The 22,614-nt window shown below is 48.2% G+C and overlaps 2 protein-coding genes across 10 annotated transcripts in view; both read left to right on the top strand.

Annotated features, from left to right (window-relative positions):
- Positions 1-2,479, top strand: part of SEPTIN5 (septin 5) — a 56,069-nt gene extending 53,590 nt beyond the window's left edge. For all 9 annotated transcript variants that reach the window (XM_080373974.1, XM_080373975.1, XM_080373969.1 and 6 more), the window contains 2 exons: positions 1,723-1,825; positions 2,159-2,479. In XM_080373974.1, coding sequence (XP_080230100.1) covers positions 1,723-1,825; positions 2,159-2,215 — 160 coding nt within the window. In that variant the 3' untranslated portion in view covers positions 2,216-2,479. The remainder of the gene's footprint in view (positions 1-1,722; positions 1,826-2,158) is intronic.
- Positions 2,480-2,622: 143 nt separating this feature from the next.
- GP1BB (glycoprotein Ib platelet subunit beta) lies at positions 2,623-9,858 on the top strand. The gene is made up of 2 exons (XM_080374023.1): positions 2,623-7,479; positions 8,197-9,858. The coding sequence occupies exon 2, from the start codon at positions 8,367-8,369 to the stop codon at positions 8,979-8,981; it is 615 nt and encodes a 204-aa protein (XP_080230149.1). The 5' UTR covers positions 2,623-7,479; positions 8,197-8,366; the 3' UTR covers positions 8,982-9,858.
- The last annotated feature ends 12,756 nt before the right edge of the window (positions 9,859-22,614 follow it).

Genomic DNA, 22,614 nt, shown 5'->3' with positions numbered 1-22,614 from the left:
GAACCCGTGGTGGGGTTAGTTCTGACAGTCCACGTTCCTGTCTGAGGATTCCCTGTGTGGATCTTGGGAAATCGGGCTGGAGATTCCTTTGAAGAGCTGTTTCTAGTACTGCGTGAAATATATTCAGCCTAATGAAATGGGAGGTAAACCATCTCTCTGGTGGGTGATAGCTGTGTGCATGGCCAAAGAGAAGGCATTCTGCTGTTCTGTCCAAATAACAGCATGACCCTTGGGATGCTGCTGTTTCTCAGACAACAGAGCCCAGGCAATTAGCAAGACTCTTAACACATCCCCAAAGATTTCTTTGCACTGTCTTCCCATTGCATTTGATTCTCTGTGGTTTGAGTCACAATGACTAGAGAATGGAAGAGAACGCATTCACAGGCTTCTCTTTTTTTTCCCTTCTGCCTTCCATGACTGAAAAACTGGTGACAGATTTTTGGATTTAAGTAGGTCTTGGCTCGTCTGCTGTAGAGCATCCCCTTCACTTCCTGCCTGAAGGGGCCGGGCAGGCAGCTCTGTGCTGCCACGTTGCAGAGCAGAAATGGCTGTGCTTCATCAAGGAACAGCCCTGCGTGTGTGCAGACGTGCAGGTTGGCGCATTCTGTTCACACGCAGTGTGTCTCAGTACTTTCACATAGCAGATGAGCCTGTCTTTTTCAACAGTGGGAGTGCAGAGTCCCAATATAACTATCGTGAATGCTGGAGATCTGTGAGAAGTGTCACAGGTGCTACTTAGGTAGGCTGTGTGTCTATCAAAAGAAGAGAACGATGAAAAAGCAGTTGCTGAGCTTAAGAAGAGCTTGTTTGGTACAGTTTCCCACGCCATGGCTACTTCCTTGCCAGTGAACAAGTCTCATAAAACCAGAGCGTGGCCATTTCTAGCAGTGGGATAAGAGTCCTTCTCTAGAGAGATATTCTGGGATGAGATCCCAAGCTCCAGGGCTGGGATTGACTCAATAATGAACCAATGGTGACTCCAAGTGGTGAACACCTGCAAGTGGCATCTTGAATTCCCAATTTCATCCCAGGCGTCTCTGGCCACTACCACCCTCTCCTCCCCTACTGAGAGCTCCTCTGACCTTTGGAGGAAAGTCACCTCCTTCCTCCATACCCTGCCTGCACTTGTGTGCACCCCCAGCCTTCATCACAACGCTGCTGTGCTGTGCCTGTTGTGTCTCGTGTCTCCCACCTCCTGACTATGAGGGCAGACTTTATCAGACTTGCAGTGATTAAACTGCTCCCCTGGTTTTATCTTCCTGACAATAAAAGAACCATGGTGAGCATGTAGTGCCTTAGGGATGCTGACAGTTTGTGTTGGTGCTGTGTATATGAGTAGGCTCATGTAGAGATGAGCCAAGGGACACCAGCTAAATATACTGTAAATGTCTCTGCTAAGCTTGCCAACGCAATCACAAAAGGTGGTCAGAAACGTCAGCCCTTTCTGTGTTTGCTGTCAGTGTAAGCCTGGTTGGATTTTCTCTGTCAGCTGCCTACCAGTTCTGTGTTGAAAACTTCTATTGACTTTGTTTCATTCTGCATCTGCGTACATCCCACACCTCTGGGCTAGGTTGCCCCACAGCCCCTCCACACGGCTGGGTGCATGCTGCTGCACTGCTGGCAGGTCTGCTGTCATGAGTGACAGCCACTGCGTGAGGACACAAAAGCCAACCAGCCTGAACCACGACTGACTGTGTTTCTCCCTTCTCTCCATCTCTCTAGCAAGCTGACTCAGGACAACAGAATAGAAAGCCCAATTCCTATCCTGCCTCTCCCAACACCAGACACTGAGACAGAGAAGCTGATCAAAATGAAGGATGAGGAGGTGAGACCCGTTTTTGCCTGGGCCTGCTTGGTGTGGGAGCTGGAATCTGAGGAGTTCCGCCAGGATTGCCCCATAGAGGCTGCCCTGGGTCTTCCCACTCCTGCCTCCCACCATCATGGGCTCCTGGTGTGGAGGACACGGTGTGAAAGCTGTGGCTTCCTCTGTCAGGGAAATGTGGCTCCATTCCACTCCAGACACAGATCCCTCTGTGCTCAGCAGGAGTTAATACTCTGAGGGATCCCTTTGCCAGCTCCAAGTGACTACCCCCAGTGCAGATCATCAGCTCCCAGCCACAACAGATCCCTTTTTGATTATCTCTTCTGTCTTGTGCAGTTACGGCGGATGCAAGAGATGCTGCAGAAGATGCAGCAGCAGATGCAGGATCAATGAGAGGCAGGTACTCAGAGGGCAGAGGGAATCCCCCAGTGACCAGCTGAGGCCTGGCAAGAGCTGTGGATGTTTAGAAAAGGTTTTGTGTTGTATAGAGACTTGTGGGCAAGAGCTGCACCCGCACCCTCTAATTTATTAGCAGCAATGCTGGCTTTGCGGTCAGCTGGATTGTGGAGGAGGCTGTTCACTTAACAGTTTACTGATGTGTATTTCTTTTTTAATAATTATTCTTTCTTTTCTTTTTTCTTTCTTTTGGTTTTTTTTTAAGAAAATAGCCTGGTATGTCTCTAAGGCATCCTAAAAAAAGAAAAAAAGAAAAGAAAAAGATCTCCCTTTCCCACGTACTAATCTCTTGTTTGGGAATGCTCTGGTATTTAAAGTCCTGGTTTCTCTGGTGTACGAACTTGAAGACTATCTGTGTCAATGCACGTAAATGTTTACTCCCAACTGAGGTGCTGTGCCCCACTCCCCACTCCCCTTGTCTGGGGCCAGCACAAGCATTGTAAAGGCAGCCATACCCTCCTGTGAGTTTGACCTGTGCTGCTTGGGCTCCTCAGCCTGGGGCCAGCCCTGGCCCAGAGAGCTGGGGCTGGGGTTTCTCTGTGCACTGACCTGCTCAGGGATCCTGATGTTTGCCTGGTTTCCTGCCTGGGCTTTTCTGGGGTTTTTGTTTAGTTGGTTGAGTTTGTTTTTCCTATCAAGAAACTCCAGGATCATTGGACTGAGTCTCTCGAGGTTGGTTAGAAGAAAACATTTTCTGCTGCTCTGTTATGTCCTTCTGGCAGAGAGGATGAGTTGTTGACTGTTGCCTGCAAGGAGATGATGGGAGTGAGCACCTTCCCAGCCATAGTTTCCTCCCGTAGCAGGCTGGAGGTGTTGGTAGAGGAACCCTAGGGCCCTGCAGTAGCTGGGCAAGGGTATCTCATGGTTTAGCCCTGGTCATCCAGCTGCAGTCTCCAGTGTCTGCTCTGAAAAGCACCGTGGCACCCAGAGTGCTTGGCAGGACCGCTTTGGAGGGGGTAGAAACCCTAGGGCAGAAATCCAACCCCAAATGCAGAGCTGTGCCCTGTCCCTAGGCTTTGTCCTGCACTGTCCCATGAGTGCATTGCTGGCTCTGAGCTTCTCCTGGGGAAAGAGGCAGGTTTTGTGGGCTTGTACCAGAGATCCACAAGCCGCCTGTCCAGACAGGTGTTGGGGCAGTGTGGCAGGTGCAGGAGTGTCACTGCATGGGGCTGACCGCAGCCCAGCAGGCTTGGCACTTGCTCCCCTGCCCTTCCCCTGCGACTCAGCCCTTCTCCCCTCCCTGGTCCAAGGCTCTTCCTGTCTCAGTGCTGGGAAGGCTGATGGATCTGTCAGGCAGAGATAAGAGCGCTCTTTGGGCAGCGGCTTCTGTCCTGTTCTTGCTTCCTGCAGTATTTTTAACTTAGTCCAGCCAGAGCTGGAGCATTATGTGCCTGACAGGGCTGGCCTCACCAGCAACCCTGCTGCGCTCACAGGGAATCAGGGCTGTTGAAGGGAGAGACACTTGGCTTTTCCCTCCAACTCCAGGGAATGCTGCCATGGGCTGGGCCCTTCTGCATCTCTGGCTCCTGGCCCGATTCCTCTGTCCCCTTTCCCCTTTTGTATCTGCTCCTCCATCTCTGGCTGTCCCCAGTAGATCTCCCTGGGTAGAAAGCACAGTGTTGGCCAGGAATAGCCAGGCCCTAAATTCAGTTACTGGGCACTGCATTCGTCTGATTCCCCTCTGGGGCTTTAATGTCTTGATCGGGGTTTGTCCAGCCGGTGAGTAGGTTGGCTGGTTCCAGTTATTCACTGTACAGAGCCTCTGCTTAGCCACAACAGGGGCTGTAGGGGCAGGGGAGAGACCCTGGCACAGTGTGGAGGGACAAAGTGAGGGTGCAAGCCCCTTGGCAGAAATGTGGAAGCCCCTTGGCAGCAATGTACAGGCTGGGCAAGAGCAGTGTCCAACAGTGTTGGTTTTTCCTTCATTCTCCCCTATAATGGGCTCATGAGTGACAGTGGCAGTGCCAGGCTAGGAGAGGGGAAGAGTTTAGCTTGGCTTCAATAACATGCAGGGCCTTTCTTTGTGTGATGTGCTTACTTGAGCAGTGGAGTAGTTGGAAACAGGAGCTTCCTCCAGGTTTTCTGGAGCTGGTTTGCTGCTGTCCGAAGCAGGAAGACTGCTGAGTTCTGAGCTTTATCCATGCTAGTATAATGGGAAACACCTTGCAGTACCTGTTCCCTCTTTCCATAAACTAGTCTTGTCTGTGAGGAGGATGTTCTGTTGCAAATGAGCCCCGTCCAGCTGGAGATGTTCCTCTACTGAACATTCCTAGAAGATGAAGGAGACCTTTACCCTCCAGCCTGGACATAAAGGAGTTGACGGCTTTTATGCTGGGCTGTGTGCAGAAGTGCTGTGTGCTGGTGAGAGCACAGGGTGCGCCGGTCACAGGCAGGTGGGATTGCTGGGGGCCAGTCTGCCCCTGTTCCTCTGGGTGAGGAAGTCTCCATCAGCTCAGTGCACACGGCTCCTACATCCAGTCCATAGTCACAGATGTCCTCTACAGAGAGCTGAGGCCTTCGGCTACCAGCTGGCAAAGGTGGTTGAAGTTGCGCTTAGAAAAAAGTGCACAGGAGGGAGACACCAGAGGTGGCTTCTACAGAGGGGCAGTGGTACTGCTGAGCTCTGTGTAGGAGGTTCCCTGCCCAGAGCACCAGAGTTTGGGGGCTGCCTGGAAAAGGATTAGAAACAGGCTTTAGGTGGGGGACACCAGGGATTTGGTCTCTGGCCTGGAAGGTGGCATCTGTTTATTAAAGGAGGCGTGTTTTGTACTGCTGCGTTGAGCTGTAGGGAAAGCAGAGAAGACTCCTGAACAAACGTAGCTTGGCCATTTGGCTCTGGCAGTGAGAAGTGTGGATAGGAAAGTAATTTAACACCTCCTGCACGCAACCCTCCACAGCCTTATATGCGACCCCTGCGCCCCCAGGCACATTCCCACGCCTCTGCCAAGCTTTACCCTGCTGAGTGACTGCAGGAGCGTGTCCCACTCCACAGAGCTATCCCAGGCTGCAGCTGGGGCTGTCGGTACAACATCTTGGACCTTGTGCCTGACTAGGGATGGAGCCGTGGCATGAACTCCTTATGTGCCGCTGCTGTACTGGTCTTGCCTGTGCAGTCCTTGCTGCCTCCCCGCATGCCTTCCCTCAGAGGAGAGGGGGTCCCACTCTTCGTGCTCTGCGATGGCATTCCCTGCTTCTCCTCACAAACTCCGCTGTGCTTTAACGCTGGCTTGCTCCCACCATGTGACTTCCTCACCCCTTGCTCCTTTCCTAGGCTCTTTGTTTCCTGTCCATCTGTTGGTTTATTATATTTTTTTTTTTTGTAAATTTCTGTTAGAACATTTTGTCATTGTGAACAAAGAAAAATGAAACCTTTTAAAACATATCCATTTTATTAAATGATTATTGTTATTATTATTATTAATGTTTACTACCTGAATTGATCAGTGAATAAATACATCAAAAACCCAACCTCTTTCTGTTTAATTTTCAGTTCCCTTGAGCAGCACTGGTGATATATTATGGGCAGGAGAGAACAAAACTGATGCTGTTTCTCCTGTTATCTAATTCTGTCAGAGCAGGCGCCAGGCAAGGCTTCCTGCATGAGATTCCTGGCCTGTTTATGTCAGAAGCTAGACAAGATGATCTTGAAGTTCTTCTGTCTTTAAGCTTCCCCTAGGAGTGGTGTCTAAATCAGCAATGGGCAGCAGGGCAGGATCCAGTCCCAGAAAATCCAGCTTGTAAGTAGCCAAAGGAGCATTGCTGAGTCTGTGCTGTATGTAGAGCCAGAATGGGTCTGGCTGTAGATCAGCTCTGTGCCACACCTGGCCTAAACACCTGCCTGTGAATAAACATAGCACTGAATGCATAAGAAGTAGTCTTGCAGTCGTTCAAGCTGCTCCCAAGCGGAAAGCAGGCCCTGCAGGAAAAACTGGGTTCATTTGTTAGCCTAAGACCTCTTTCCCAGTCTGCCTGCCTGCCTGCCGCAGTGAAACAATTGGAATGATCTGTTCCAACTTTCTAGAAATTTACAGCTGAATTGTTTTGTTTAGAGCATCAGAGATTTTCCCTGACTTAGGACCAAATTCTCCTGTTGTTTACACCTGAAGTTCTCTTAACAACAGGTCATCATTCCTGCTCTGTACAATGTGCACAGTACGAGGTAATGGAGAGTTGGGCCCAATGGGGCAATGGTTTCACAATGTAATTCTGGTGGCCTTATCCTAAGGAGCACAGCCTAGAGTCAGGCTGATGGCAGAAAAATGTCTGAGAAGGTGCAGTGGCCTTGAGAAGACAAAATTCTACCTAAATGTATTTTTGACCCTTGGGCTTATCTGTTTAAGTATTTGTGTAATGCAACTTCTGAATAAAGGATGTGGTCAGTCTTTCTCAGTAACTGCAAGCTGTACTCATCAAGAGCTGCCAGTTCACTTGACTATCAAAATTGCAGTCCCTCGGAGCACAATCTTTCCCAGTCTGCCATCATTCCTGTGAATCTAATTAGTTTAGTTTAATTAGATGGTGAAACACCAAGAGTTATGCTTTACCCCTGTAACAATCAGGAGAGGATGCAAGTGCCTTTCTCCTTGGCTCAACTGTAGCCACCACTGTGGTCACTGGAAGTTCACTTCTTTCAGCAGATCTTCCACTGCTAATTAGGATTACGTGTGTCACTGCTTCAAGGGAAACCTCAGGGTCGACACACTGCCAAGCACTAGGATCTCACTGCTCTGCCAAATATAGTCTTCCTGATGAGATAGGAAGCGAAAAGCCACAGTGCTTAGGTAGCATGGTAGAAACCAGTAACAATCCAGGTTGAGAAATGCATTTTGAGTTACTACCTTGCAACTGAGCCTTTGTGATGTTTCTGTTGGACTGAGCATGTGGGTCGAGAATCACAGTTATCAGTATTGTCAGCGTCTCTCCCAGCAAAGGTGTTCTTGCGAGCAGTGTCAGCTCCCATTTCTTGGAAGACTTGCTCAATGAAGCCTCAGCTTCCAGTGACATGCAGCAAACTTGCAGGCAGGCCTTGTGTGGGAGGTGTCCCTGGGATGAGCCTGACCCTTATCTTGCCAGCCAGCTGCAAGGGGATCATCCGGGAGCTCAGCTATGCAGCTGCAAACACTCTTGCACTGGCTGGTCTGCCCTAAGACCTTCCTCTTGTGTTGTAAAACCAGCAAGAAAGCAAGGATTGAACTGCTCTGGTAAGTCAACAAAGCTACCTTTTGGGGTGGTTTTTTCTTTTTTTTTTCTTTTTTTTTTTTCCTTTGGTTGATGGATTGCACAGAAAAGCACTGCCTTGTTACAGGTATATGTAGTTGTCCTAATGAAGCTGTAGCAGCTTGTGTGTTCAGCAGTGACATGAGACTACAGTACAAAGACGGCTTATTGACCCATGTCTCCCAGCATGGTCACAGCTCCAGAAGGACATTGTTCACCTTCTGATTATTCAGCATGGAAAACTCCGCTGACCTCCACCCTCAGTGGTCAGCACCCTCTCTGCTGGCCAAGGACTGTTTATCACTTCTTTTCAAAACTAGAAAGGCTGTTTTTAACTTGTAGTAGCAGTAAATTTATTTCTGAATCTCCTCTTGCAGTTTGCATGAACAAAGCTTTGCTTACAGATATAATTCAGAGCTGTTATGATAAGGCATCAGCAGTTTCGTATTCAAAGTTTTGATTCCTTGACATAAAATTTCTTGGCTACCATAGTACTGTGCCTCCAGTAATGCCAAAAATACAAGCAGCTCTTGTACACTTACGAGGACTACTGAAAATGAATTTGATGGCTGCAGCTAAGCCTCCCAGTAGCCATCTGTTCATACTTCTCCTCAGATCCAGGGTTGGAAGACAGGAGCATTCACTCTCCTGTAATGAGAGACCAAGAATTTGCACACCTCTTTTAATTCTGTTCTTTTCAGAGCTCTCGCGTCTCCTGTGAAGAACACCACATCCACCCAACTTTAGACACTCATCCTTGGAACAAACCAACAGAAGACCTGGGCTGTGGTGTCAGTCCTAGATTGTGTGGTGTCCGCTTACCTGGTCTCCACCTCATCCAGTTTCACCAGGGGAGTGTTTGCAGGTGAAGATGAACAGCGGAATTCTCTTCTTGTCCCTCCTTGGCTTTCTCCCACTTGTGACACCCACGTGTCCTGCGCCATGCAAGTGTGCCACCAACATTATTGACTGCACATCAAAAGGCTTAACTGTAGCAAAACTACCAGCTGCTTTCCGCCCTTCAGCTGAAATTATCCACCTTGGTTACAACAGGCTCACCTCTATTCCCAGTGGGCTTTTTGACAACCTAAAGAGCCTCCAGGTAGTCTACCTGCAGGGCAATCCTTGGGAATGCAACTGTGACATCCTGTACTTGCGCTCCTGGCTCCAGTGGCAGCAGAACCGGACCTTATACAGGGATGTGAGATGCACCTCCCCAGCTCACCTGCAGAACCGCATCATTGCCTATCTGACAGAAGACGAGATAATCTCTACGTGCCAGTACTGGTACTGCAGCCTGGCTCTCCTCTCTCAACTCTGTCTCTTCGTACTCCTTCTCCTCCAGGGTATCTTGGTTATCTTCATCATTGTCTACCTGCAGAAATTTCGGAGAATGACTGCTGAAGCCCGGAGCACCACCCAAGATCTACATCAGCATGCAGATGCCTGGGCATCTAGTTCAAGATGCTCCTACAACAGTGATTAACATCACAAGACTGAAGACCCTCCTCCCACCTGGGTGATACTGTGCCAAGGTCATGTGGTTTGTGGTAGCCAAGGGGGACAGTTCAGTGCACCATCGGATCCTGACTGCAGTCTGAAGCAGGACTTGAACTGATCAGACACTTGCTGTATTTCCAAGGACCTGATCTTGTGTTTTTTAATGCTTTAAAGTCTTTAGCATGATCTTGATTGCTTTGCTGGTTTGGTAGACAAAGGAAATTGTATAAACTACAGCAACCAGATCTGACTCAAACTGCTCATAAGCTTGTAGGTGCTAATGGTGCTTGATCCCTCCTGTGCTGGAGTATTTCAGCCATACTTTCTGCAATGCTGCTGGTTGTGTTGGGTGGGGTGGGGACAGAGGTGGCCAGCGGGCAGTAAGGTACCGGACTGGGACAGTGGAGAAATACGGTTTCCTTGGTGCTACCACAGACGGCCTTAGGACAAGTGACTTAATCTTCTTCTAGCTCAGTTTCCCATCCGGAGAAGGGAAAGGATGTTTCTTCTTGCTTGATGCATCTTTTCCGGTGTTTTTCTTGGGGGAGGGAGGGAGGGAATGTTCAGAAGCCTACCCATTTTACCCTATCTTCATTCCTTTTAATCTGCTTAAGGGTTTTAATGCTGACTTCAACATGTACTGAGTCACACTGGGGCCCTGAATGTTCAAGGGGAATTCCCCCTTTAAGCCAAGAGTTGTTGAGACCAGGGGCTCTTGCTGGCTCTTGGAACCCAGCACAAGACATCTGGGCTTTTCAGAGTTCAAACTGCAAAACCCGCTCACGTGCCTGCTGCTGGCTGTGCCATGCCTTCATTATGTTTGGAACAAAGCGAGACTGAAATAAAGCGATGGTGCGCGATGGCGTGGAGGGCTCGTTTTTCCTTTGGGCACGAGGCATCTTGCACTCTAGTGCTCAAACCGTGCCGAGCAAAGCAGATACAGGAGGCAGGCGGAGATGTTACCAGCAGCTCCTCAGGGGGTTAAACGGTGGCAGCTGCTGCCTGGGCTGGTCTGACCGGGAGTTTCTTCTAGTGTCACCACGTTGCTGCTTATTGCACGCGGTGACGGCCCCGTGCCCGCGCTCCCCAGCCCGGTGCGCGGGTTCCCGCCGGCCCCGGCCCTCAGCAGGCGGCAGCCCCCAGCGCGCGGGCGGCGCGGGGCCCGGGGCGGGTGGCGGGAAAGCCGCCAGGGGGCGGTGCCTCGCGCCGGCTCTAACCGCCCCCGGCCGCCCTCGGGTGCCGCCGGTGAGGGGAGGCGGGAAGGGGCTGGTCGGGGCTCTCAGGGAGGCGGCCTGAGGAGGAAAGGAGGGTCCCGGGCCTTCTCTGCTTCAGGTTGCTTCACCTCGGCTCAGTTCAGCTCTCAGGTCTTGTCATAGTCCCAGAAGTACGAAGCATTGCGGTGCAAAAGCCCCCTGGTGCTTGGGTGGTGGCTGAGGGGGAGGTGTGGGCCTGTGTGCAGCGTAAGGCCCCTCGCCGTGCCGAGGCAGGGCTGGCCTGCAGCCGGGTGGGCCCTGTCGCAGGCTGAAGACGTTCGCCATGCTGTGTGCGCTTGGGCCATCCTGATGTGAGGTAAGTGATACACGGCTCTGCCTTGGTGAACCTCTTTCCTCCTTTTCCTCTCTCTGCCCCATCTCCCTCCAGCGCTAACTCTCTGTGGCGGTAGCCTGCTAGATGTTGCAGTGTAGCACCCAAGGAAATGGCTCATATTTGCTTTTTCTTCTGGGGATTGGGTCTTGCTGGACTTTGCAGCTAATGCACCTCTCACTAGAGGCTGCGATATCCCCTGCAGTATCACCAGTGACCGAGGCCTCCAAGGGGAGACATGGCCCTACTGAGGAGTCTGCTCTGTGGATATGCACAAATTGATGCTCCATGAAGCCTCCTGATGCTTTCAGATCTCTGATATTTAAGTACTGTTGTATTATTTTTATTTTCCCCCTGAGGATCGAACTTCCCATAGGAATAGAAAGCCAATTTTCTGGATTGTTGTTCTTCCCCAGTGTCCTTTTCCCAGAATCAAGATGTAGATGTGTAAGGAAGTAGCACAACACACTGTCTTCCCGTCACCCCTTCCTTCTCATTTCTTTAGATGAATTACACTTACTTTAGGTGTTTTATGCCTGTTGTTGAAGTCCCGTCCCTTTACTGGTACATGCAAGGGATGTTAAAGGCCCTTTGCTTTCTTAATACTACTGCAAAACGTGCTAATGTGGCAGAATGAATCCCTGGTTTTGCCTGCAGATTTGTAGCTGTATTTACCTGGATTAGAGGATGTTGCTAGTGCACGTGGGCAGGTACTGATAGTGCTACAGGCTCAGTTGCTGGGAGAGGCTGGACTGAGAAAGCAGGCACGATCCCAGCCCTGTGACTGCCTAGCTGCCTGCCCGTCAGCACTGCCATGGGGTGCTGGAAAACCTTCAGGACTTGGTGTGCCCACAAAGTCAGAACAACTGCTGACTTGGGTTTCACTTCCCCAGGGAGGCAGGAGGGGTCCTGACTTTGCATCATTAAGTCTTGGCACATGAAAGGTAAAAAGCCTTTTTGGCATCAGTTGCACCTGTGAAGAATGTGACCAGCCATAGCAATGTGATAATGAATTGCACTGAGCGCAGAGTGATTTGTATGCCATGGCAGCATGTCTAATCCATAAATCTAGGGCCTGCATGTGTTGGCTTCTCCTGGCTCAGAAAGCTGCATGTCACGAATGCTTTCTTGCTCCACTGGCCTGCAGGAGATTTGCTGTGGTGCTAGTGAAGGGAGAAACTGCTTACTTTCTGAAGGGAGGAACTGTCCAAGGCTGCACAGTGGCTTCAAAGGGGAAGCAGTGGTGGAATACAGCAAAAGAAATGCAAGCTATTAAGCTGTTTTGCAAATAACTTCCTAGTATCGAGGCTGATCCAATCCCTGGGCATGCAGGATTTGGCTACCAGGCCTGCTGGACAGGCTGCTGCATTGCCAAACATTCAGTGCTTCCAAGCAGCTCCTTTCTCTGAAAAACACCAGGTTAAAAAACCCTGGGAAGCCAAACCAAAGTGTGTTTGTAGCCTCCATGATGCAGAGCTCCAAACCAAACCTGAGGTGTTTGAAAAGCAGGTCAGCACTTCCAAAGTGAGGGACCAAAGTGAGGTAGATGACATTGGGGAAGGCACACTGGTTCTTCCTTCTTTCAAATGCCCTGTTTTTCTGGTATCTGCATGACTTTTGCATGCTTTGCAGAGTAATAAAAGTCTTGAAAGCAAAGCAAGCTGCTTTTGGAACCTAGAGAGTTTTAGCCCATAATCCCACAGAGATCTAGTTTTTCAGTCCCTGTACTTTATGGTGATAGTGGTAATGTTTTGCTTCAAGATTGCTGCAGGTGGTTGTTTACAGATCGTCTGTACATTGTTCATTTTACATTGTTGACACCTGGGAATGACATCATTCATTGTTGACACCTGGGAGTGTGCCCCTGTTGTTCTAAATAGACTTTCACTGTTTCTGTACCCTCATGTGTGGGATGAAAATAACACATCAGTACACATAAAGAACAACTTTTTATAATCCACTGCAGGGTTTGGTCACTGAGAGGCCAGTTTTATGCAAATTGGAGATTAAGCAGTGCTTGGAGGGAAGTCCTGGAGAAGCGTGGCATATCCCTGTCTCACATGGTCATAGCTGGATGCTGTGTGTGTGCTCAAGTGAGAACATTCAATGGATGCCTTGGTGGCAGCCTGATCTGGGATCTCTTGCCTTGCTTACAAATTGAAAAAGACATTTTTCATGGTCATTAATATGAGGCTACCTGGCCTTCTTCAAACCCCTCGTTTCCCTGCAGGATTGAATTATGCAGGGCATCCCAGAGAGAGTGCCAAGAAAAGCAGTGTTGATTCTACATCATGGGGCATCTTGTCTGTCCTAGGCTACATGGGAGTAGAACTATTTTAGACATGTTTAGAAAGGGCTTTTACTTTTTTTGTAAATTTGCATATGAAAACTGCGGCTCCCTCAGGCTCCTAAGCCTGATTTTAGAGGGCTTTAATGGAGAGCATGCAGTCTAATTTAACAGGTTTCCATGAATGATTAGTTATCTTGGATAAATGCCTTGAAAGCAGCAGGTTGCGGTGTTAAGGTTTCTTCTGGAGATAGTATGTGCATGCATACTGTATGTCTAGATAAAGGCATATGTTCCCTGGAAGGACAGGATAGGGCACTGGTGGGGGACATAAAAGATTTAAGTGGGTTTAGTCCAAAAAACAAAAAAGCCAAATCACCCTCTTAAATCCACGAGTAGTTTTTTTTCCTATTCTTTACATGTCTCGTGGTCTGATTCTGCTCTGAAATGTTTGTGACTGTTGAGAACAGAATACATTGGGAGCTATTTCTCCGCATTTCCGCAGAGGAGGATTAACCCAAGAGTTATGAAACCAAAATGCCAAGAATGCCCCCTATGGATACCTAATGGTTTAGGCTGTGTAGCCCTGATCTACCGTCCTCGTCTGTAATAACTGATGAGCGCTTCTAACCCGCCCTGTCACAGCTGTTTGGTGCCGTATCGGTGTCATTCATTGTGCATGGAAGCTGAGCTCTGCCTATTGAATGACAGACTCTCTCCAGAGCCGTTACCCATATTGACGTGTAATTGGGGTTTGCTCGGAAGAGGGCAGCAAATAGCTTTTCATCTCTTTGCTTTTACCGTAAAATCAGCGTGAGAGGAAGGCCTGGAAGAGCATGACGGCAAGTGTGATGTGTGTCTGCCCAAAGAGACTGACAGTGATGCTCCAAACTTAGTTGCCCAAGCAGCAGACGTTACTTTTTGAACCTAGTTTAAACAATCCTTTTCTTGTTGGCCTTTTGAAACATCAGACTGAAACCAAGAGGGGAGGAGGGAGGTCATCGTGTTGTTATGACTGTGGCAGAAATAGTGTTGTTCTCTGTGAGGTGTTTAGCCTGTTGAGCTTTGGGGGACTGAAATAATCCACTCCTTGGCAGATGGGGTGAAAAAAACTTGTCCATCATCACTGAGTGGTGAGAGCGGGGTGTTTCTGCTGGTGGACCTGTTAAGAGATGGGAAGGTACCTGGAGGATGGGTGGGAGGTAAGTGCTCTAACAATACCCTGGTGCTAGGTAAAACAGAGATGCAGAACAGCTCAAATTCTTTGGGGTTGGTTCTGTGCATCTGTGGGACAGAAAATGCAGAGGCTGAACAGGTAAACATGTAAGCACCCAGGGAATTTAAATGTCCCTGTACTGGGAGGAGCTGTGGGGAGCCGAAGTCTGGATTAAAGTACTGTGAAACACTGACATCTCCTGTTACAAATCATAGCCCCTAACTTGGTTGTCTGTCATGGGATATGATAAGGGCTGTGCCTATGTTTGGAGAGCTTTTTTCACTGGGCTTTTACCTCTGGCATTCTCAAGCTCACCAAGAGATGATGTGGGTGCCCATGCTTGCTCTGCATCTCCATTACCTGATCTTTCAACACAGTGTTAGCAAGCTAATTTTTTTCTCAGGATGAGACTTTAATTCCCTCCCATTGATCATGGCCAAAGAAGAGAGCTCAAATAGAGATTTTATTCCAGAAACAATGCCCCCCTTATGTGCTGTGTCGTGATCTCTGTGAATGAACCTCCTGGTAAAATGAAGGCTTTTCCCCAGGCTGTTTTGTACCTTTCTCAGGTGAATCTTCGTATTAGATCGGCTGCTCTTCATATAGATCTCATGGAGAGAGAAGGGAGGTAAAGCATGACATCTTTGTTCCATGGGGACATGAGACAAAATGATAGTCAGTGGGACTTGGGCTTCATATTTAGTTTTCATAGATTCCTGTGTGGTGCAGCGAGATTATCTGCATTAAAACTTATGAAGCAGAGAACAGTTTCCCTGCACAGCAGTACATGTTTTTCTGCCTTGTAATGCTTTTCTCCAGGTCCAGCCCAAAGCCTCCGCCCTAGGCTGGCTGTTCACTTCCAACCAAAGCTGGCGTCATCCCGTCCTTCTTGCCTCATCCCCAGCTCTGCTGTGAACTGCTGCCTGTTCTGTTGGTACCTGCTCTTCCTCACCCTTCCTAGTGCTGTCAGTATTTCTCAAATTGTACATAAAATAGCACTTGCTGCTTTCCCATGTTTGGTCCTTTGCCAGCTGAGCTGCACCAAAACCATCAAACTGATGGATTTGATGATCCAGTACAGAAGGCTTCGAAAACAAGACATTGGTGTTCTTGATCGCTTTCTCTCCTCTCATCCCCTCTGCCACTATCCATCAAGAATAATATTTTAATGATCTCTTTCCTGCATTTCCTCTTTGCCTGAGACTTGAAGTGTGCAAGAAGCAGTATTGTCATTTCTGTGCTGCCTACTCCTAAATGAAGGGAAACTCCCTCCAAGTTCAGTGTCTGAATTTCAGTGTGTAAATTCCCCTGCAGTTTCCTACAGTGCTTCAGATAGTGTTTTAATCTGTCCATTGCTGGTTTTGGCCTGAGCCAAAAAAGTACTGTCATGTTTTCTATTTCTGTATGAAGTGATTGAGGCACACAGAGAGGAGGAAAAGAGATGTGTTTACATAAGGTAAAGATGGAGAGAATTGCATCGTCTGTAATTTGAATATATATTATGAGATACATTTTTGTGTGTAGATCTGAGAGAAGGCTCAGCATTAAGTGCAGTGTGGTTTGAACTATGTGGTGGTGGTCGCACTCTGGGAGAAGTCACACTTCGGGTAAGTTGCTGTGTGTTGCAATAAACCAGTGCCCTATTTCTCTGTTATAGATGGCGGGGGGAAATGATGTGGAGGTGCAACATCTGAAAATGTGTGTAACTTGAAGGCAGTGCAGTGAAATCCTAGCCCTGCTCTGTTCTGCCATTGACTTCAGTAAAGCCAGGGTTCACTGAAGGAGCCTTTGGAGAATGTGCGAGGCTGTGCACACAAACTGCCAAGATGAACCTTTTGTTTCGTGAGATCCAGTGCAGGAAAGCACAGCTGTGGGGCAAGAGCCCTTGATTATGCATGTCTTGGTAGTGTAACATTAGTTATGTACAGTAGAATACAGAGCATGTACAAAAGCATCTGAGCCCTGTCAAAATGAAAGAAAATTGGGATGAAAGTTGGGTACTGTATCCCCTAAACTTGTTTCAGTGCTTAATTAGCTGTGGAAAAATTAGCATGTAATTTCAATCCCTGTTTGTGAGTTTCCAGCATTCCTACCTTGCCTTGCCTTTATCTGTAGATTTCTGTGGGGCCCCATGTGCTAGGCACTTTATGTTCCCAGGGATGGGAAATTGTGAAATCCGTGTGGGTTGGGAAATTATCTCAGATGTTTCCCATCTTAGATAGGGGGGGAAAAAGTCTGTCTTGGAAATGATTCAGCTGAAACCCAGGGCATACAACTGGTGCATTCATCTTCATGCTTACCCTCCTGCCTACCAGCAACCCACTTGACTTTCTAAATGAAAAGTTACTCTAACCCAAAAATTGGAGCTTTGGTATTTGTGAACTGGAAAACAGACATCTAAGCAAGTCCACTGACTTATATATGTATTTTTAATCCATGTTTTAAAAATAGATACTTATACCAACTGTTCCTTGGTCTTACCAAGTTGGGGATTTCATATTAAAATAATAATTCACTGAATAGTTTCCACCAGCTTTGTATCTTGCGCAGTCAAGAGGGTCTGTCTGCTGAAGTGTCTTTCATTGTGTGTGGTGAGACTGAAGAGGAACAGAAAGAGGAGAATGGGGTAAACAATCTTTGTTAGTTAGACTACCAGGGACCTACCTCATGGCCTAGTGGGCTGCTGTGGTTGAGGAGAGGTGGCTTCTGGTCCCATGTGGAGCCAAGCTTCATAAATCTTCCTTTAAGGGGCTGGATCCTCCCTATGATACAACTTTATCTTTGCTTTGCTGTGCAAGTGGATCCAACTGATGGAAGCAGTGCAGGACTGACAGCATTTGGGGTTTCTCCCCTGGAAAGCAGCAGGCTTTTGTTGCTTGGAGGCTGACAGTTTATTAACCACAGCAGTCCAGCAGGTCTTGGGAAGGCTCCCAGGACCCCTGGAGGTGCTGAGCTGCTTGTGTTGACACACTGGGAGTCCAGCGCCTGCTGTGTTTCTCTTATTTCAAAGGATATGTCAGTCAGAGAGGGAACATCATCTCTGTTGGGAAGCAGCTGGAGTGTATATCAAACAGGAGCTTTTGCTGGGTAGGAGGGCAGGGCAGGGCATGAGGCAGCCTCTTGCTTGGAAGGGAAAGGAGCAAGCAGGGATCCTGACAGCTGATCTAGCACAGGGATGGCCTGGCGTTAATGCAGTCAAGGGCCTTGGGCTAGCTGCCCCTTGTGAGCAGGCTGCAGCCCCAGAGGTGCTGGGTTGATGTCTCCTCAGGCTGTATTCTGGCGGCTGATGGGGGAAGCGGGTGGGATGCAAAGCTGAGCCCAGTTGACCACTGCACCCTGCCAGATCCCTGCATCCCTGTGCATTGGCACCAGCAGGGCATAAGTTAACTCAGTGCTGAAGTAGGCTGGTATGGAGATGGGCATCTGCATCCAGCGCAAGAAGCGTGTGAAGCCGAGAGGTTTTGTGGAACTGCTGATAAAGTCAGAAGCCTTGTGTAAACTGCCATGGTTTTAATGACCACTCATTAGAAGAGATAACTTACTATAGTATGGGGCACTATCTTGTACCCTTCTCTGGAGCATTTCTGAATCCTTGGGACCTGAGTGGACTCACCAGTGTTCTCCGTATCAAATGAGACAGGCTTTTCTCCACCTGGTGGTTGCAGGGTTGGACTAATGCCACAGGGAGCTCACAAGGGTTGCTGGACGGCATCATGGCTGGGGCATCGCCACTAGTTGCCCAGGGTGGCCAACATTAAGCTGTCCTCAGAGTTCTTTCCCCTTGGCTTCCCTGAGCAAGGAAGGTCTCAGCTGAGTGCTGCAAAGATGAAGAGGTTCCTGGCAGGCCTGTGGGAGCATTCCACTGCTGGCTGTTCATTTGCTGTTGTGAGCTCCCTGGAAAAGGTTTCCTCACTCAGCTAGGGAGGAGGAACCTCACTACAGAGTTTAGCACCAGTGCTACTGAAACTTAAAGCAAGCTGACAGCAGACAACCCTCAGGATGAAGTCTGTGCACACAACCAGGAAAACGAGGAGTGAGCAGAGAAAAGGAGCTAGACCTGATGGGCAGTTTCCTGGCAACAAGGAGCTTGATCTGGGTCAATTACTGAGTATTTACAAATGCTGAAGTAGTTGTTGCCTCCTGAGCTGGCCTAGTTGTATCCTCAGCAGCTCCTACAGATGGAGAGTGAGTGGCAAGAATAACAGAGGAGGGAGGATCTGGTTACAAGCTCAGAGAGGAATGCCAGGGTTTCCTTGCCTGTCTTGGTGCTGGCTTTGTGCTCCTCCTGCCCAGCTCTCCTACCTTTCTGGCTAATCCAGCCCTGGTTCAGAGTCCAGCATGGCAGGAAAGGCAGGCTCTTCTGTTGTAGTTGCTGCATCCAAGTCAGCGTATGCCAAGCTGTACATAAAACATAAAATATATTGGAGCTGCTGTACTTAAGCTTGCAGTGGAGAGAAAAGCAGTAGAACTTGTGGGCTGCCATGAGGCACCCTGTAGCTTCACAGCCAAGCAGCTTTTGTAGGGACTTCATGAGCAAAATGAAGAGGCTGAAGTTCATTTTATTGAGTAGAGTTATCATGAAACTTAACTTAGAAAGTTAATCTCAGAAGTATGCTAAGTTTGAACATCTGTAAGTGCTTTGAGATTTCTGAGTGAAAAATGCTGGGCAGAAGGAGAGGGTGTATCTGTGATTCAAAGCAGGGGCAAGGATATACCTCCTGCCTACTGCTTGGCTATGCAATAACTTCTGAAAATCTATTTCTTTGCTTTTGAAATACATTAGACTGCACTAAGTGGCATGGTGTTCTAAAAATGTTTTCCTTGGCTTGTCCAATGCCTCCTGGCCTCTATTCCTGTTCTTTTCCTTCCCGATTCTTTGCAAACAATTCAGCTTGAACCTTACTTTACTTTGTTTAGGTTTAGTATTTCCCTCAAATATTTAAGACTATGATACTTATCTTGAGTAGCAAGCCAAGGAATCACAGAAATTCTGTGTTAATGTCTCACCCTCCTTTTGCTACGCCAAGCAGATTTGTAAGCTCCCCAGTTCCTGCTTATTCCATCCTAACACAGTATAGAAGATTTGGTTTGCTACCTCTTGGACCGTGGCACACTTTAAATAGCTCCAGGCACTGTTCATCCTTTTACCTACTTTGTGATGAACCTGTTGTTTTAGGAAGTGTGGGAAATATACTTAGTAAAATAAAAATAATCTGTCTCATAGATACTTCTTATCAACAGAAGAATTTGCCAAGCTGGATACCAGTTGCTACACCTATTGCAAAGGCGAAGAAACTAAAGCAGGGAAAGTTTTGGGACATTGCTGCTGATGTGCTTGGTGAAAGCAGTCAAGCTGGGATTGAACATCCCTGCATCTCACACTGGCTGCCTGGGAAGTGGGAGGGAAGGATGCAGGACCCAAGGTGGCTGTCTGGCATGTAGCTCTCCCTTGCTTCTCAATAATTTGCACACTGTAGAAGAGGGACTGCGTTCCCCTGTTCTTCATGGTTAAGTTAATCATCAAGCTCCCTCTAGGTTTCATTAAGTCTGAGGCTGGAAGAGTTGGTGTTACAGGCTGACCCCAGGGTCTTGAGGGCACTGTCTGTCTGCAGGTTCTGTGCTTAGATGGGCGCCTTCTGTGACCTCACCAAAGTCTTATAAAATGCTGCCATGAGTCTTCTCAAAATATTCAAATTCTGGGTGTTACAGGAATCATGGGGAACAAGGGCATTTTTTTCATGTGTGATGCAGTTGGGAGCTGCTGCACTGGGAAGACATCTCTCTTAACTTTGGTCTTGTTGAGCATGAAATGTATCCTGCAGTCTGGCAAGGTGCAGAACTAGCAGTGGGAACAGAGGTCTCCAGTCCCAAACACACTTCACTTAAGTGTGCACAATATGGGACAGTGTCCTCTTTCAATGTGTAAGGGAAGCCAAATCCTGCTTTCATCAGGTCTGAGTGGTCCTGGTGTAACTTAACTTCTCTCTGCTATGCCACAGTGATGCACTGGACTCCCTGATTTGTGAACCACAACACCCACTGAGGGATGTGTCTTCAAGTCCTCCCATTTTTCCTGGAGGCTGAGATGCAAAGGCACTTGTGATGCTCAGAGAAGGGAGTGCAGAGTGCATGCCTGCCCCATAAGATAATGTGTCTCCACCTACGCCCGGCATGGCTGTGTTTTTCTAACTTTTTTGTGGTTTTGTTGTTCTCCCCTTGCACCCGCAAGACCCTGCTCTGACTATAGCAACTGGCTAAATCTTTCTTGTGTTCCTCCCACAGGACCCAGGCATAAGCCCAGCCAAGCTTTTCATACATGTCTGCAGATGGACCTTTGCCCCTATGGTTTGCCTGGCCCTCTCTTCACCCGTGGACAGGCACTCCAGTGCATGAAGTGGACGTTTTCCAGCCCTCAGCTGCCAGAGCTAATTAACCTTCTGCTAAGGCCAGGCCAGTCTTTCTGGGAAACTAGATCCATTGGGCTGTGCATTCCACAAGCTTCTCTTTGCCTGGCGTCTTGCATATCTACAAGAAAAGTCCATTTCTTCCTCCATATACTTGTGTTTTGAGATTGGAGGGGGCAGAAGCCTGGGGAAGAGAGAAGGGATCAAGTTCCCCAAGTCTCCTTGCTGTCAGCAGCTTCCAGGAACTCACCATGGGAGAAAACCAACCCAAAGCTTCTGGAGATGACTTGGCTCTTCTTGGGCAGAGGATGCACACGTGCAACTTTCCCCATCTTCTCTGAGAAAGAGCCAGGTCTCTTCTTCCTTGCTGGAAAGCAGTCTTTGTATAAGGCAGCTGCCATAGTTTCCTAGGAACTACTTGACATGACTGGTCATAATGTTGTTCTCCAGCTTAATCCTTGTCCTTTCTCTTCCAGCACTGGCTTGCCCCACCCTCAGAGGAAAGCACAAGCTTTTCCTCTGGGCTCTGTTCAGTGTATATGGTACTACTGGCCAAACCCCTGCAAAATAATGTTCTTAATGGTGTTACCCTTTTGGGTCATGGGGCCCAATTCCTTTCTGTGCCTTGAGGTTTCAGAGGTCCTTGAGATGCCATTCTCCAAACAGCCCGTGCAGGCAGAAGTCAAGGATTGACTGGACTCTCACTGAAACATGGTGGACTCCAGCAGTTGAGTTCTTGGGGCAAACTGTAGCGGTCAGTATTGAATTCTTCCCTGGCTGATCTTTATCTTAAAACAAATTGCCCCTTTTGCACTGTGCCTGGTGCAGCTGTGTGTTTTTGGGCTCATACCACCTATGTCACTGTGCTTCGTTTCGTGATGGGTTAGTGCTGGTGGGAACAAATACCGAGTTGTTCAGTCTCCCAACACATACATGCCTGACTCCCGCCGGTATCATGCTCTATAAGGCTATTTATTGCCTCCCCTGTGAGGCAAAATGCTCCCTTCCAAAAGGACCTGATCAAGCAGAACGCTGGCCAGACCTGTTCCCGTTAACTGAGCCTGTCTTTCCTTGTAAAGAAAAAGAAGTCTAATCATGATGTCTTCCAAAAATAATAATTAAAAAGTATAAGCTTGCATGAAAGCGTGTTATGCTCTGGAGAAAGAAAGATAGGGACCTTTTTCACTGGTGCTGGGGGCAGGATACGGAGAGTTGTTTGCTTAATGTGAAAAAAGCCAGAATTTACCTGTATGGTCCACTCCTGTTTGGATAGAGGCTGCAAATCCCCCCTCACCCATCTAATTCTGTGAGTGAGCTGCAGTAAATCAGGACAAGCTGAGAGGGTGCATTTTTTTTGGTTTTTTTTTTTTTATTTTTTTGCAAGGGCCCTGATTGTCCAGCTATTTTTCTCCCTTGGTGCTGCTTCATGCCACTTCTGACTTTGATTAATAGGTCTCTGAATAAAATGTTAATCTAACTAGGGGTCCTTGGCCCAGCCCCCCCCGCCCTCCATGCCGTGCTCCAGAAATATCAGAGAAAACACACAGAGGTTTTGTCTCCCTGCAGAGCACTTGTAGCTTTTGATTAATGGGTGGAAGGGCCCAGCTCCAGGTTTGTGGCATCTCTCCCAACTGCAGAAAAATAAGCAAAAAGTCACCAAACATGACACAGAGAAGGAAAGTCCCAGGAGCTGCAATGAGAAGAAAGAAAGGAGAGAGAGCAGCTCATAATTCAAGATGTACCCCACTGTAATTCTTGATATTTGTGAGTCTGATTATCTCCACTTTAACCTTTCTTTATAATGAGCTCAGACCATGTTGCTGGATTCAGCAGTTTCCAAGCTCTGGGATGTCTTTAACTTCTAATATCTGCATCATGAGCTACTCTGCACATTGCCCTGGGCTGACACTTCACATCCAAGTGTTAAGAGTTGCTAAGATGGCTTAATAAAAAAATGAGACCTTACACTTCAAACAGGACATGTGTTTCCCCTCTTCCCTTCAAACTCTTGCCCATTCTCTGAATCAAACTTCTTTTGGAGCTTCTGAAATGATCAGAAACATGTGTTTCATTCCTGTTTTCTGGCCAGTACTGAAACTGAACTTAGAAAGGCTGTTCTGGTATTACT

This window comes from Falco punctatus (genome assembly GCF_963210335.1).
Source record: "Falco punctatus genome assembly, chromosome: 1".
Classification (NCBI taxonomy): Eukaryota; Metazoa; Chordata; class Aves; order Falconiformes; family Falconidae; genus Falco; species Falco punctatus.
This window is presented reverse-complemented; position numbering and strand designations above follow the sequence as displayed.

Excerpts from the sequence above, each read along its gene's own strand:
- GP1BB (XM_080374023.1), top strand. The coding sequence starts at position 8,367 with ATGAACAGCGGAATTCTCTTCTTGTCCCTCCTTGGCTTTCTCCCACTT.